Here is a 15,000-nt window from a genome sequence, read left to right as displayed (position 1 = left end):
TCTACGCCGACGGAGAGATCCTCAAGGTAGAGAAGAAAAAACACTCTTGAGTTCTGCTGCGTTTCTCTCCCCGCAATTTCTTTGTTAATAGGGATTGATGGCGACATCTTAGGGATCACTGCCATTTTGAAAAAATCACATGTATTTACATGTTCACACACTCAACCAACACGCCAGAGGAGCCACGTCGGATGTGTCGCTTTGAGTTTACAACCACAGGCGGTGCAGTGGTTTGGCACCGCCGCCGCACGGGGAGACCGCGCGGCGTGGTTGTGCATGTTCCCCTCGTGTCTGCGCGGGGAAACCGCTAACCGTTTCCCCGCTCACTTTTGCTTGCTCTGAATAGGACGCACCCAAACACACACGGGACTCAACCGCTCTAAAATTAATTCACGGATACACTTAAAGTGCAATAACTAAGTCTGCAATATTTGTATTTAATATTTTTTAATATCCCGTTTGCAACTATTGCTACTGCTCTGCATTTATATACCTTTGGTGTTTTTTTTAATTTAATGTTATTTTTTTAGTTAAATTTTGTACATACTAACTAATATATTCTTCTGTCCACTTTGCTGCTGTAATGCCCGAATTTCCCCATTGTGGGACGAATAAAGATATATCTTATCTTATCCTATCTTATCTTATCTTATCTTATCTCCCACAGTCCAGAGACATGCAGAATGGGGTCAGGTTCATTGGAGACTCTATATTGAATGTGAGAGTGACTGGTTGTCCGTCTCTGTATGTGGCCCTGTGATAGGCTGGCGACCTGTCCAGGGTGAACCCCGCCTCTCGCCCACTGTCAGCTGGGATTGGCTCCAGGCCCCCCGCGACCCTTAAAGGGATAAAGCGGTAGACGATGGATGGATGGAGTCCAAACACATGCAGGTTGATTGGTGACTCGCAGGCGTGAGCGTGAAGGGTTGTGATGGATGCGATGGGCCCGGCGACCTGACCGAGGTGACGCCCCGCCTCTCGATCGATGTCCACCGGGACAACCCTCGAGGACAAGCGCCGTTGCCAATGAATGAATGAATGAATGAATGAATGAAATCGATTCCGGCAACGCGCCTCCCAAGGCGTTCGTGCTTTGCGCAACTTGAACATTTCCTGGTGCTTGTTTTTCAGTTTCGCACTGATCCAACTTAAGTGCAGCCTGATGCAACAGCAAGCGTGAAACATCCTTGGTTCCTCTCCCCCCCCCCCCCCCCCCCCCCCCCCCCTCTGCAGGACTGCATCAGCGTGGGCTCAGGCGAGCCCAACATACCGGAGCACCGCTCCTTCGTGCTCTACCACAACAACAGCCCGCGGTGGAGCGAAGTCGTCAAGCTGCCGATTCCCATCGACCGCTTCAGAGGCTCCCACATCCGCTTCGAGTTCAGACACTGCTCCAGTGAGTAAACTCAGGTGCTGGTGTCAGTGCCGGAGTTCAGGTTTGTATCGGTGAAATGAAGAGCGATAGTAGTGGAGCTGCAACCGTCGATCGTGAACGATTACTAGATTAATAGCCAACTATTTTGATAATCGATTCAAGTAGTTTTTATGAAGAAGAAAAAAAGTCAAAATTCTCTGATTTCCCCTTCTTAAAGGTGAAAATGTTTCTGGTTTCTTTGCTCCTCTGTGACAGTGAACTGAATATCTCTGGCGTGTTGACAAAACAAAACATCATGTTGGACTTTTGGGAAACACGATGGACCTTTTTCACCATTTTGTGACATTTGATAGACCAAACTACTCATCGATTAGTCGAGAAAATAATCGACAGATTAATAGATTTTGAAAATAATCGTTAGTTGCAGCCCTTAATAGTAGTGTTAAAGAAATTAACATTAGGCTTCACTGTAGCAGGACGTACTGACCAATTAGATCTGTGCAGGACAGGAGTGGATGTGTCGGTGCATAATGTATAAAATATGAATATATCTGCAACAGCATAAATCAGTATGTTGCTGGAGATGTTATGTCATCTTCTGATGACGCTGGTTCAAAACTGATTTTAGTCTAAACAAAGTGGTAAAAGACAACATGGAAAGACAGAGGAAAAGAGACAACTTGTCAATAAGCAAGGCCTTTATAATGTGGGGGAGGGGATCACAATTAGAAAATGACAAATATTTCAAAACAATCAAACGAAATAAAAGCGTGGGAGTCAACAACATGTCCAAATGTCATATTTTTATTCAAGAAATCAAATCGAATCCGGGAGGAACCTTCCCCCGCCGCTCAGAGGTCTCCCTCTCTCTCTTTTTTACTGTGTCTCTTTGTCTCTCTCGTCCCTTCTCCTATCTTTGCTTCCCCACTTCCTCTCACGTCGCAGCAAAGGACAAAGGCGAGAAGAAGCTGTTCGGTTTCGCCTTCACTCCTCTGATGAGGGAGGATGGAACCACTCTGTCAGACGAGAGCCACGAGCTCTACGTCTACAAGGTCAGACGTTCAGTAATCATTAAGTGAGGGCGGGTGTGTGTGTGTGTGTGTGTGTGTGTGTGTGTGTGTGTGTGTGTGTGAGATCGAGTGCTGCCTTCACCACAGTCACATCTGCTGGGTCCTCACAGACGTATAAATATTTACTTGGTGTTAGATCTTTATGAATATTGCATCTTATTCAACGTTGGAGCAATCCACTTTGCAGCATAAAAAGATTAAATAAAAATAAATAGGATATAAAATGTGTACACATACACCAGTATACACACACACACACACACAAGCCCAAGCACATCTCACCCATGACCACGTACATATTCATAAACATAAAGCTTTAAAATATGTAATAAATACTCCACACTAATATAGGGGGTATTCAGTTGGTTGCAATGTGCAACTTCACCTCTAGATGCCACTAAATCCTACACACTCGTTCTTTAACTGTGAGTTACTGTAGACCATGTTTGAAAAAAATGATCTGAAGGTTGGAGCAGGGTGCGAGCCCACGAGGAAATGTACAGTTGCAGACGACGTTGCCTGTCGGGGCCGGAGGTGGGGAAGTCGTTGACGGGAGAACTTAACTCTTCCTTTGCTCCCAGTGTGACGAGAACACGACCTTCAGTAACCACGCCCTCTACCTGGGCCTGCCCTGCTGCAGGGAAGACTTCAACAGCTGTCCCAGCATCCCCTCCAGCCTCATCTTCCAGCGCAGCGCCAAGGAGACCTTCTGGATCTCCACACAGCTCTCCTCCACCAAGCTCACCCAGAACGGTACCGACCCCACATTACCTGCCCCCCCCCCCCTGCCTTTTTTTTCCCCCCTTCGTACAGAGGAGCCGCTGCGGCGAGGATACGACCCGCGTACGAGGAGGGCCCTTCGCGCGCAGTCGATTGCTGTGGGGGTAAAATCTTCTCCTCTCTCCGAGAGTTGACGTTGCGGTTTTGTCTTCCAGTCGACCTCCTGGCCCTGCTCAAGTGGAAGGCCCACCCTGACCGGGTCATGGACATCCTCGGCAGGTTGCGACACGTCAGCGGAGAGGAGATAGTCAAGGTGAGGCCTCAGTCCGAGAGACTGAGAACGATACGGTCGTACGTTCCCGCTGGGGAGGGGCGGAGTCACAGCTGGGTGGGAATAACCAAGCCGGTCGCCAGATTTGCTTCGTCTGTTCAACTGATCTTATTATCGGTAGTGTTGTAAGACAACCATAGTGAATCCTGGGCTGCACGCCTGAACATGGGATTTATGATTTGATTTGACATGAGCTGTACTGCAGCCGGCCACCAGGGGGCGATCCAGATGATTTGGCTTCACTTTTGGGGGCTGCCGTTCCGTTCGTTTCTGTCGTTTTTCCCCAGCGACACCCTGAGCTCCTCCCTGCTCACGTTTCAAAGCTTTTAGTTGAGACGTAGTCGAAGTCGGGGCAGATGGCGGACGCGAGAGCACCTGAATGTGTCCAACAAAACACAGCACGGGACTCTGTCACGCCAAAAGTTGCCCGACCCACACGCAGGGGTCGACTCACGTTTTGGATCAGCGCCTGTAGCAGACGTAACCGACCGACTGTATTTGTGTGTGGCAGTTTCTCCAAGACATCCTGGACACTCTGTTCTCCATCCTGGACGACAACACGGACAAATATGGCCCACTGGTGTTCCAGTCGTTGGTACGTGTGTGTGTGTGTGTGTGTGTGTGTGTGTGTGTGTGTGTGTGTGTGTGAGTGTGTGTGTGTCTGTGTGTGTGTGTCTGTGTGTCTGTGTGTCTGTGTGTGTGTGAGTGTGTGTGTCTGTGTGTGTGTGTGTGTGTGTGTGTGTCTGTGTGTGTGTGTCTGTGTGTGTGTGTGTGTGTCTGTGTGTGTGTCTGTGTGTGTGTGTGTGTGTGTGTGTGTGTGTGTGTCTGTGTGTGTGTGTGTGTGTGTGTGTGTGTGCGTGTGCGTGTGTGTGTGCAAGTAAAGAAAAGAAAGGAAGTGATTTTGCTAAATATTGCGTTTGTCTCACAAGTCCAATAACTGAATGACTGAATCCATTGCTTAGTGTTGATGTGAACGTCTCTGCGTCTCTCTCAGGTTTTCATCATAAACCTGCTCAGGGACAGTAAATACTTCCACTTCAGGCCGGTGATGGACACGTACATCCAGAAACACTTTGCCGGTGCTTTGGCCTACAAGTGAGTGTGTGTGTGTGTGTGTGTGTGTGTGTGTGTGTGTGTGTGTGTGAGTGTGTGTGTGTGTGTGTGTGTGTGTGTGTGTGTGTGTGTGTGTGCGTGCAATTCAAAATTCCTCATCCTCCCCAACACCACTTATTTTCCAAGTTCACCACCATCCTATAAGAACATTTACAGTATATGCACATAATTAACCACATTCTTTTATAATTTTCAAATATAAGTAGAGTGTGTTCACATGGTTTATACAGTTATATTCAACTTCCCCTTATAGCCTGAATTCCCCTGACAGTGCAGTGGCCAGTGAACCAACAGGAGACAAGACTAGAACAGAAATTGTTCTTGACGGAGGGTTAGTGAATCTCACCTCCTTCTGTTTCCTAATGAAACACAGGGCGTGAACCTGTGTCAGTACCCAGAGAACATGATCAGGACCATATGAACGCTGCTAAAAAGGCCACAGGACTCAACACATTTGAGCACATTTTCAATTTACTCAATTTATTTTGTTTCCTGTGTATTACACATACTGTACAGTATTTCCTTTCTATTGACCATTTTCAATATATTTAGCTTTTCTATCCTGCGTGGTTTGCCTTATTCTTACTTTTGCACTACTTAGGACTTCCTTATTTTATATATTACATATCTTATTTTCAGTTGGTTTTTTTTGTTGTTGTTGTTTTTTTGTACTTTTGCACCGTGGGTCCGAGTCAAACGTTTTTTTCAATTCCTCTGTATGTCTGGAACAATACTGCAGGAATTGACAATAAAGTTGACTTGACTTGAACAGCCACAGTCAGAGAGCTGCCGGTGAACGTGGCCGGAGGCGCCGCTTGCAAACAGGCAAGGCAGGCTACTGCTCGGGGGGGCCCAGGTCAGTAGGGGCCCCCCCGAGGGCTGACAAACTTGATTACTACAGCAGTGACAATGTGCAAAGTTTGCAATGACAGTAGGAGAACCCCCCTGAGGGGGCCCCACCTGACTCTACTGACTCCTGTTGCAAGTGATGTAGACAAACTTGATGCCAACACATGCCACTCAATAAAATGAAGAGGTTAACTCCTCTTCAAAAAACAGGAGACAGTAGTAAATTGAACAGATAATAATTATTAAATATAATACTACATAATTAAATGCTGCTAGTCTAGCCTTAACTGTGGAGGAGAGACACTTGAATAACGTAACATCCACTAGCGTCACATTATTTCTTTTGTGTGCTGTGATGTTTGGTGAGTGTATTTAAATGTATTGTGTTCATATCTGTGGAGGAGGCCTGTGGTTTTATGAAACTGAAATCTTCATTGCGCTGTACATGTAAAAACCTTAGTAGCCATGGTGCAGGCTCCGGCACACGCGTTTAATCATCTGTACTGGAACTATGTTGAATGACATTTGTCCCTGAAATGTAAATATTAAACAATGAATAGTTTTTAAATAGATAGATTATTTATTACATAAGGGTGATTAACGCTGGTTCGAGGGGCCCCGCGCCGCGCAGACCGAGTTCCTGATGTCACAGGTGATACTATGTTAGTGTACAGTCGAGGGCTGCAAGCGATTATTTTCATCATCGATTAATCTGCCGATTGTTTTCTCCTTCAATCGATTAGTTGTTTGTTCTGTAAAATGGTGAAACATGTCGATCGTGTTTCCCAAAACCTCCGAGATGATGTTTTGTTTTGTCCACACACACACACCAACGATATTCAGTTTACTGTCACTGAGGAGCAGAGAAACCAGAAAATATTCACAATCAAGAAGCTTGAATCAGAGAATTTTGACTTTATTTTTTCATAAAAAAACTACTTGAACCGATTAATCGATTATCAAAATAGTTGGCGATTCATTTAGTAGTCGACTACCAATCGATTAACTGTTGCAGCTCCAGTACAGTGTTCACACTTTGGTTCCTCTGCCAGGGGAAAAAAACAGAGAAAAAAAATTATTGCAGGTTTTCAAGTCTAAGACAAATGTGTCTATTTATATATTATTATAAAGTTGTGCTGTGGTGTTTCAGAGAGCTGATCCGCTGCCTGAAGTGGTACATGGACCGGTCCGCAGAGGTGGTCAGACAGGACCACATCCAGGAAGCCATGAGGGTAAGAGGACGTCCGCACAACATCTATGTCCTAATTGTATTTTGAATTACAAGTTATTCAAACTTACGTCCACTCTTGTGAGATCCAGTTAATGTCTACATGTTAAATTAAATCTGTTTTTATATTCATGTCTTTCTCCTTTTTTTAAAATATAAATTTGAGGCTCGGGGCACATCAATGTTCCGGCTGGAGGAAAAAAAACTCTCATAAATAGCGTTTAATTACCTGCGGAACAGAACAATGACCGCGTCGGGCCAAAAGAGAAAAGGCGTAGATTCTCTCCTTTATTGTGACGGATGGAACGCTGCTGAATTGGCTCATCTGCACGTGTGACAATCAACCGACCACGCCCTTTTCCTCGGTTCCTCCCACGGAAGCGTTCCCCAACAAGCAGCTGACTGCGTCGTGTTCACCGGTGCATCACAGTGCGGGCCGAGCCTCAGAGCAGATGCTGCTCGGCAACTTTTGAAATATTCATCGGACTCGAGCGCGCGTCCCGAACGGGCCACGCTGTCGTGTCAGAAGTGGCCGGGGTGAATTATTGAGGGCAGTTGTGACACGCTGCGGCTGTCGGTTCAGATCTGAGTCTGGGGTTTTTGTAAAATCCATTTTTAACGCGCCCGCGGAAGTTGCAGCCCGAATCGGTCCGTCTTGTCCTTCCACAGACTATGTCTCCACTACTGTGTCATTTCTGTTCATGTCATTGTTCAGTTCAGATCACAAAGTGCTCCACAAGGCAGCAAGTCAAACGGATAAGTCATAGAAAAAAACATCAGAATTAAAGAGAATACTTCTTAAAGTGAAAAGAAAATTAAACTAAAATCAGCTAATCAGATAAAAAATATGCCTGTGGAGATTCTTATGCGTCCGGGTCGTAGTTCTCCACGAGGGTGTTGAGTCAGGAGCAACTGGACTTTAATAAAAACAAGTCAATTGGATATTAAATTCTCAAATCGATCATGTATTTAAATATACCTATATATATATATATATAGGTATATAAATATATTCAGTTTCTTCTTCTTGCTGCCGTCTGCAGGCGCTGGAGTATCTGTTCAAGTTCATCGTCCAGTCGCGGATCCTTTACTCTCGGGCCACGTGCGGGATGGAGGAGGAGCAGTTTCGCACCAGCATCCAGGAACTGTTCCAGTCCATCCGCTTCGTCCTCAGCCTGGACAGCCGCAACTCCGAGACCCTCATCTTCACACAGGTAAAGGGAACACACACACCCACACACACACCCACACACACACACACACACACACACACACCCACACATGCACACACACACACACACACACACGCACACACACACACGCACACACACACACACGGACACACACACACACACACACACACACACACACAATGTGCTTTCCTGAAGAAGTAATCGCATTTTTTTCCAAAATCTCAATGTATCTACTGTACAACTCGTTGTGTCCCTGTAGTTTAGATGAGACTCTTATTCGTTTTATTTTTTTAAATCGTATCCCCCGACGATCGGGTTGTATTTGCTTATAGTTTAGTTTCCTCTTTAGCTGCTTTCCCATCTTCTCTTAGTTGCTTTAACCTGACTCTCATTTTGCCTCATGTGCCTCCTTCTACTTGTACCTCGAACTTCTCCTTTGCTTCCTTCCCCTCACCTCCTCTTTCAATCTCCCGCAATCCTTGGCTCCGTCCGCCCTGGGCCCCCTCCCCTCCTCCCTCCTCCCCCCCGCCTCGCCCCGTGCACCGCAGGGCCCCCAGCCTTGTCCAGGCACAAATCAAGCCCCGGGCCCCGGCATTGGGCCTGCTGCTCCCTTAGCACTAGCCCCTGCCCTGGGCCAAGCCCCGCCCCCTGGCAGTGGGCAAGCCAACTGCATTCAGGCGTGGAGCTCCAACGCTCTTCGGGCGTCGCCAGTGTCAGTGAGTAGAGCGCAGGGAGGAAACCCCCCCCTCCTCCCATCCCTTCGTGTGAAGCCCAGATGGGACTGTTGTGTGTGAACCTAACCTGACACACTCTCACACACACACACACACACACACACACACACACACACACCCTGACTGTTCAAGGAACACGAGCACACATTCCTCACATGACTTGCACTGACTGCTTGGGTCACATCCCCTTTGTTTGACAAAATCCTCCGCTGTCCTGTAACCGAAAGCACTCGTGTGTTTCCCCGTCACACTCCCAACACCTAGAAATAACAACAACTTCTGCCCCATCATGTCACAGACACAGTTTCCACTCACAGAATGAATCATGGAGACGCTGCTCTTGCGCAAAAACAAAGACGTTTGGCGGAGGGGTGGGTCATGACGCGAGGAGGAACACATCCAATATTGGAGCCTTGGAGGACGCATGCGCTCCCCAAGCGGCCTTTTAACTTATATTCATTTGTGTTAGTTTCATTTGAATGCATTGGGGACAAAAATAAACCAGCACTTGTTGGTTCCGTCATTTCGCACTTCAGGAACGTGTGATGCAAACGTTTTCTTCACAGTCTGGAGACAAGGTGAAAGTCATGAGAGTTTGGGGTCAGCAGGTCAGCAGGACCCCCCGGCGACCGCCCCGGATACGGTCAAGAGACAGGCGCTTCTGCCCCCCCGTGGAGAACCCGGGTGACTGGCTTCGCTGGAACTCCGACTGCACGTGTCAGTGCTGCTCTCCGCTTGTCCACGCGTCCGATCAGATCATCGCAGTGCAGATATGCGGTCAGATGCTCCACAGACCACCTCACCGAGGGATCTGATCGGATGGAATCTCTGTTGATCCGATCGCCCCGGGGGACGTGGGTGCCTGGCGCCAACAGAAGAAACATACCGTGACACAACTGTTTCCCGTCACAAGCGTCCGGCCGCACAGCGGTGACTTGCTGTCCACAGGCATCGGAAAGCGTTTTGTCAGCCGGCGACATCAGCCGGTGGCTCTACGTCCTTTCCCCCCTGATCAGACTTGTGTGTGTTTTAATGACGTCGGGTCGTCGTTGGATTAACATCTCTCACTTTCCCCTGCGCGTTCTTCCTAACTCTTCGGAGGTGGCGTCTTTCTCTCTCAATGTTTCCCCCTCTCTGCTCTCGCTGTGATTTTATTTCTAACCCACCAGTGGACCACCGACTCACTCCGCGGGTCTCTCCTCGCTCGCTCTCCTGTGTCGTCTCTCAAATGTCTCAACCGGTGAACAGCTGTCATGCAGAAAACGAATTTCAAATGAGGACCACGCTCGGTGATTGGCTTCAAAATCCTGCCGCCAGCTGTTCACTGCGTTCACGTTGCCCTTTCGTTCCATCGCAGGATGAAGTCGCGGTCGCTCACCTTCTCCCCCTCCCTCCCTCCCTCCTCCTCCTCCTCGTCCTCAGGCCGCTCTGCTGAACTCGTTCCCGGCGATCTTCGACGAGCTGCTGCAGATGTTCACGGTGCAGGAGGTGGCGGAGTTCGTGCGCGGCACTCTGGGCAGCATGCCGTCGACGGTGCACATAGGACAGTCCATGGACGTGGTCAAGCTGCAGTCCATCGCCCGGACCGTGGACAGCAGGCTCTTCTCGTTCCCAGGTGATTAAGGGGTTTTCCTTTTCCCTGATTGGTCCGTACGTCTCGATGACATGGAGGAGCCAAATGGATCCAAAATGTTTCAGGACCTTTTTCATCTTAGTCCAAGAAACCTGACATGGGGCGTTAGCCTGGGAACGGGTACGTGCTCTCCGGCCGTGCTAGTTTTTAAAATTGTGTGTGTGTGTGTGTGTGTGTGTGTGTGTGTGTGTCCCTCAGAGTCTCGAAGGATCCTGCTTCCTGTGGTCCTGCATCACATCCATCTCCACCTGAGGCAGCAGAAAGAGCTGCTCATCTGCTCCGGGATACTCAGCTCGATATTCTCTATTATCAAGAGCAGCTCACTGGTAACACACACACACACACACACACACACACACACACAAAATCAGAAGGAACCATCGTCCGTGAAAACCCAGACTGAGTTTGTACAAGTTTTTGACGCGCGGACGTGGATTTGACTGACGTACATAAACATTCAGTTTCTCTAAACAAGAATTTGACACATTTGTGATCCTCATCATGCACAAGGGACTCGGCAACTGTAGCTCCGACGTCCATGCAAAAACCCTCCGCCCCCCTTTTGTCCCCCTCTCCTCTCCTCCTCCAGGACACGTCGGTGCAGGAGGAGGTGGAGATGATGGTGGAGTCTCTGCTGGACGTCCTCCTGCAGACGCTGCTGTCCATCATGAGCAAGAGCCAATCGCAGGAGGCGGTAAGGGGTCAACGCTGTCCGCAGTGCACCGCGGAGATCACTGTTAGTAACTAACAATACGACTACTACTACTACTACCTCACCTCCCGCTTCCCGCATCCACCCTGCATCTCTCTCTGCCTGTTCATCCATCCCAGGGAAAGGGCAATATTTCAATACTGTCGTTTTATTTCCCCTTTATATTGATATGTTCTGTTTTACAAAAGTCGACATCATCAGTTCAGCGCGTACAGTGGCACTGAGAGCTCGACGTACCGCAACGTGGGGAAACAAGTGCGAATGAAAAGCTTACTAAAGATACTACACATCATAAAAGATCTCTAACTGTTGCCTAATTGAAGAGCTGTGTGCGGCGCTCTTTGCCCCGTTTTCTCTCTTTCTCTCTCGCTCACACACTCACACACACACACACACACACACACACCGACCATCGACAGCGCCGGGAGAAATCCATAAAGTTTTACCGAACTCAGCAGGCAGGATTCAGGCTTCACTTGGAAGACACTGCTTCAGATCTGCGTGTTTACGTGACAAACGTACGGCTCTTAGCGGCAGACCGGCCTCGACTAAACACCAGCCTCGCTCGGTAACAGCGTACTGTCGTGTACTGTTGCATAAGTCGTCCCTTCCCCCTTCCCCTTAGGATGGCTCAGCTCCAAAAGATAATCATACACTCATACATAAGTCCTTCCATGAGTTTTTGAGTTATTTTGCAGCCCAGCTGGCATTGCTTTGTGGTTTACACCGCTGACCTTGGAACAGGAGGTCGGGGTTCGATTCCAGGTCATCCCAATGTGGGCCCTTTGGCAGAGGCCTTAAATACGACCTGCCTCCGTGATTCTACTTCGCTTTGACAACCAAATAGACGAACGTGCTTGAAGTAGAACAGGAAATGTTTCCAGAGGACACGACAAAAGTGATGAACCGGGCTGATTTACGTTTTTTAAACTAAGTTTCCAACCCCCACGACCTCGGCAACAGAATCTCTCAAATTCAACAACGACCATGTTCCAGCCCGGTTCATCTCTTTTGTGTGTGTGTGTGTGTGTGTGTGTGTGTGTGTGTGTGTGTGTGTGTGTGTGTTGCCCCGGGAAACACAGCTCTCACCTGGACTACCTGCAGTGTGTGTCTGTATTCGGTTGTGCTGTGTGTAAATCGCACACACTTTGTCTACTCGATGTTGTCGGACTGATGAGGACGGTTTCTGAAGCTCTCAGGGCCGGCGGCGGCGGCGGCGGCGGCGGCGGCAGCGGCGGCAGGAACAACAAAAAAAAACAAACGTGTGATTCTCCGTACTTTTGTCCGTATTGTCCTCCCCTAACCCGTCCTCACACCGGCGGTTGTTATCGCTCTCTTCCGTCCTCCTCCTCCTCCTCATCCTCTTCCCCCCTCACATGCTGCCTTGCATGTATTTTAGTCAAAGTGTACATGTGTTTATCAATACTGTACTTTTCTTCTCAGCAGTTTCATATTCTGCAATTCCCCCTTCATTTTAGACTCTTGATTGTTACACAACAACCTCCTCCGTTCTTCATTTATGCTTCCTTCCTTTTGACTTTCATTGACTTCCCGTCCACAAGGCCTTTTGTTTGTGCGGTTTGCTTTTTTGCTTTTTTGGGATCACTTTTCATGACTTTCCTGCTTCCTCTCACTGGCCACAGAGAAACTGTAACAGGAAGTGTAGAAGTGAATCAAATCTGGTCACTTCCTGCAACCTAGTATGACACAGACATCAGCGGACGACCCCCCGAAAGGGTCGTATAGGCATCATCTGACGTAGACATCACCAAAATGTTTCTATACATTTTCTACTAGAAAAACTCAAACGGCGACCTTAATGTATTTGATTCGTTTTTTACCCGTATATACATATATATTCATATATGTATATATATTTATATACATAATGTGAGTGGGCCTTTCCGCGATCGAAGGCCGGTGGATGTGGGTCAGTTTGAGACAGAGCCTTGTGTTGTCCCGCCACTGTCTGTCCATCTACTGTGCCGCACTGTAACCGTCTTCCATGCACGTGATTGGCTCACGCGCGTGTCATGTCCCCCCCCCGCCCGGTCCCCTATTTGGCAGGGAGAGTACGTGTCCTGCCTCCTGTCCCTCCTCCGCCAGATGACCGACATCCACTTCCAGCACCTGATGGACAACTTCCAGAGCAAGGAGGAGCTCAAGGTACGGGAATGTGATTTCTCATTTCACATGTGACCAGGCGGCACGACGGTCGGTCTCGATGTCTGACCGTGCCAACTGGGTGTGAAACTCAAGTATAACACCACGATATGTCTGTCAAGACATCAGGCATCGTGCGATGTGGCGTCACATGAAATAGAATTGATTCGTACTGTATCTGCATGTAATGCTGCAATAGTGAGAATATGGATTACCGACAAAGCCGTCCATGGTCTGACCCCAGAATATACGTTCATTTTATTAATTACAATATTGTACTTAGCTGGGATTGGCTCCAGCCCCCCCCCGTGACCCTTAAATGGATAAAGCAGTACGATGAATGAATGAATATTGTACATGCACATCCGTGTATTCATCATATGGGCTCAGTCTTGTTTTGATATATACTGTACGGTGATTTGTCATGTTCCAAAGTTTGTATCTCCTCATGGATTCATGGCTATATACAAATTCTTTTTTTTTGCAATTATTTTTAAATTATTTTTAAATTCTCTTTCTTCGCCTCCGGCCCTCAGGAGTTCCTGTTGAAGATTCTGTGTGTGTTCAGAAACCTGATGAAGCTCAGCATTTTCCCCCGCGACTGGAACGTCATGAGACTCCTCACCAGCAAGTAAGACGTGAAGATGACCGGGTGAAGATGACCTGGTGAAGATGACGACGGCCCGGACGCACATCTGACTCTGTGTGTGTGTTTGTGTGTGCGTGCGTGCGTGTGCGTGTGCGTGTGCGTGTGCGTGTGCGTGTGCGTGTTCCCTCTCTGCAGCATCATCCTGACCACAGCTCAGTATCTGTCTCCTGCTCTGCACAAGAACTTCACAGAAGCAGAATTTGATTTTAAGGTGCGTGTCGTTCGCAGGGGCACAGTCATTCACACACCCACACACAAGCACACACACACACACACACACACACACACACACACACACACACTGCCCCACAGAGTTACTGGTAACTGTGAGCCAAACAACCACATGCCTGTGAGCTGATTTCCTGTTTTTCATTCCCTAACCCGGGACAGATTTCTGCCTCTTGATCCACTATTGTTGCTTCGACATGGCTCATGTTCATAGTGCTGGATATTTCTTCCACACCGTCAGCCGTTTTTATAACGCTGCATCATGTGGTCAGAAGAATATGGAGCTGGGAGAGCGGGTCACGCTCTGAGAAAAACTCACAAAATACCGTGGGTTGTAAAGATGTTGGTGTTTTTTTCACCACCAAAAAAAATACATATATATTCTCTGGGAGTAGTTTTTTTCACAAATTAATGACTTTAACTATTTGGGTAAACTGTACATCAGCTACTTTAATCTCTTCAACATTTTTTTCTTTTTAATTTATGATAAGTTTTAAAAGATATATATATATATCTCCAGTGAGAAAGTAAACAGTGTGTGTGTGCGTGCGTGTGTGTGTGTGTGTGTGTGAGCAGGTGTGGAACTCCTACTTCAGTTTGGCGGTGCTCTACATCAACCAGCCCAGTTTACAGCTGGAAAACCTGAGTCCCGCCAAGAGGAAGAAGGTGCTGGACAAGTAAGAGCTCGTGGCAGCGACCGAGGAACGGCAAACACAAACACAAATACTTCACATACAGTAGATCTTCACACACACACACACACACACACACACACTGAGACGTGGCTGCGTCCTCAGAGTTGTGGTTACGTCTGCAGCCAACTACATTCCATCAGACAAGGTCTTCATAAATTCCTGCCCACGGCCTTATTTATTTATTTACTCATTTGTCCACGCAGCCTTTGTTTTACCAGCGGCGTCCCACTGAGATACAATGTCTCTTCTTCCAGGGAGGCCCGGGCAGCTTCTTCTGACGCCGTCAAGAATTGTTTCAAAGAATTCA

General features: G+C 47.9%; 1 protein-coding gene across 6 annotated transcripts in view; it reads left to right on the top strand.

The window, feature by feature from the left end:
* Window positions 1-15,000, top strand: part of LOC118308895 (dedicator of cytokinesis protein 3-like) — a 157,820-nt gene that overhangs the window by 125,243 nt on the left and 17,577 nt on the right. For 5 of the 6 annotated variants that reach the window (XM_035630328.2, XM_035630329.2, XM_035630332.2 and 2 more), the window contains 16 exons: window positions 1-26; window positions 1,234-1,396; window positions 2,321-2,427; window positions 3,027-3,198; window positions 3,381-3,478; window positions 4,008-4,091; window positions 4,491-4,591; window positions 6,609-6,690; window positions 7,730-7,900; window positions 10,036-10,228; window positions 10,445-10,572; window positions 10,836-10,982; window positions 13,026-13,124; window positions 13,658-13,752; window positions 13,906-13,981; window positions 14,575-14,675. The exon at window positions 1-26 is cut by the window's left edge and continues 99 nt beyond it. In XM_035630328.2, coding sequence (XP_035486221.2) covers window positions 1-26; window positions 1,234-1,396; window positions 2,321-2,427; window positions 3,027-3,198; window positions 3,381-3,478; window positions 4,008-4,091; window positions 4,491-4,591; window positions 6,609-6,690; window positions 7,730-7,900; window positions 10,036-10,228; window positions 10,445-10,572; window positions 10,836-10,982; window positions 13,026-13,124; window positions 13,658-13,752; window positions 13,906-13,981; window positions 14,575-14,675 — 1,843 coding nt within the window. The remainder of the gene's footprint in view (window positions 27-1,233; window positions 1,397-2,320; window positions 2,428-3,026; window positions 3,199-3,380; window positions 3,479-4,007; window positions 4,092-4,490; window positions 4,592-6,608; window positions 6,691-7,729; window positions 7,901-10,035; window positions 10,229-10,444; window positions 10,573-10,835; window positions 10,983-13,025; window positions 13,125-13,657; window positions 13,753-13,905; window positions 13,982-14,574; window positions 14,676-15,000) is intronic. The other variant, XM_035630331.2, reaches the window with a different exon arrangement.

The sequence above is a fragment of the Scophthalmus maximus genome, chromosome 6 (genome assembly GCF_022379125.1).
Source record: "Scophthalmus maximus strain ysfricsl-2021 chromosome 6, ASM2237912v1, whole genome shotgun sequence".
Classification (NCBI taxonomy): Eukaryota; Metazoa; Chordata; class Actinopteri; order Pleuronectiformes; family Scophthalmidae; genus Scophthalmus; species Scophthalmus maximus.
This window is presented reverse-complemented; position numbering and strand designations above follow the sequence as displayed.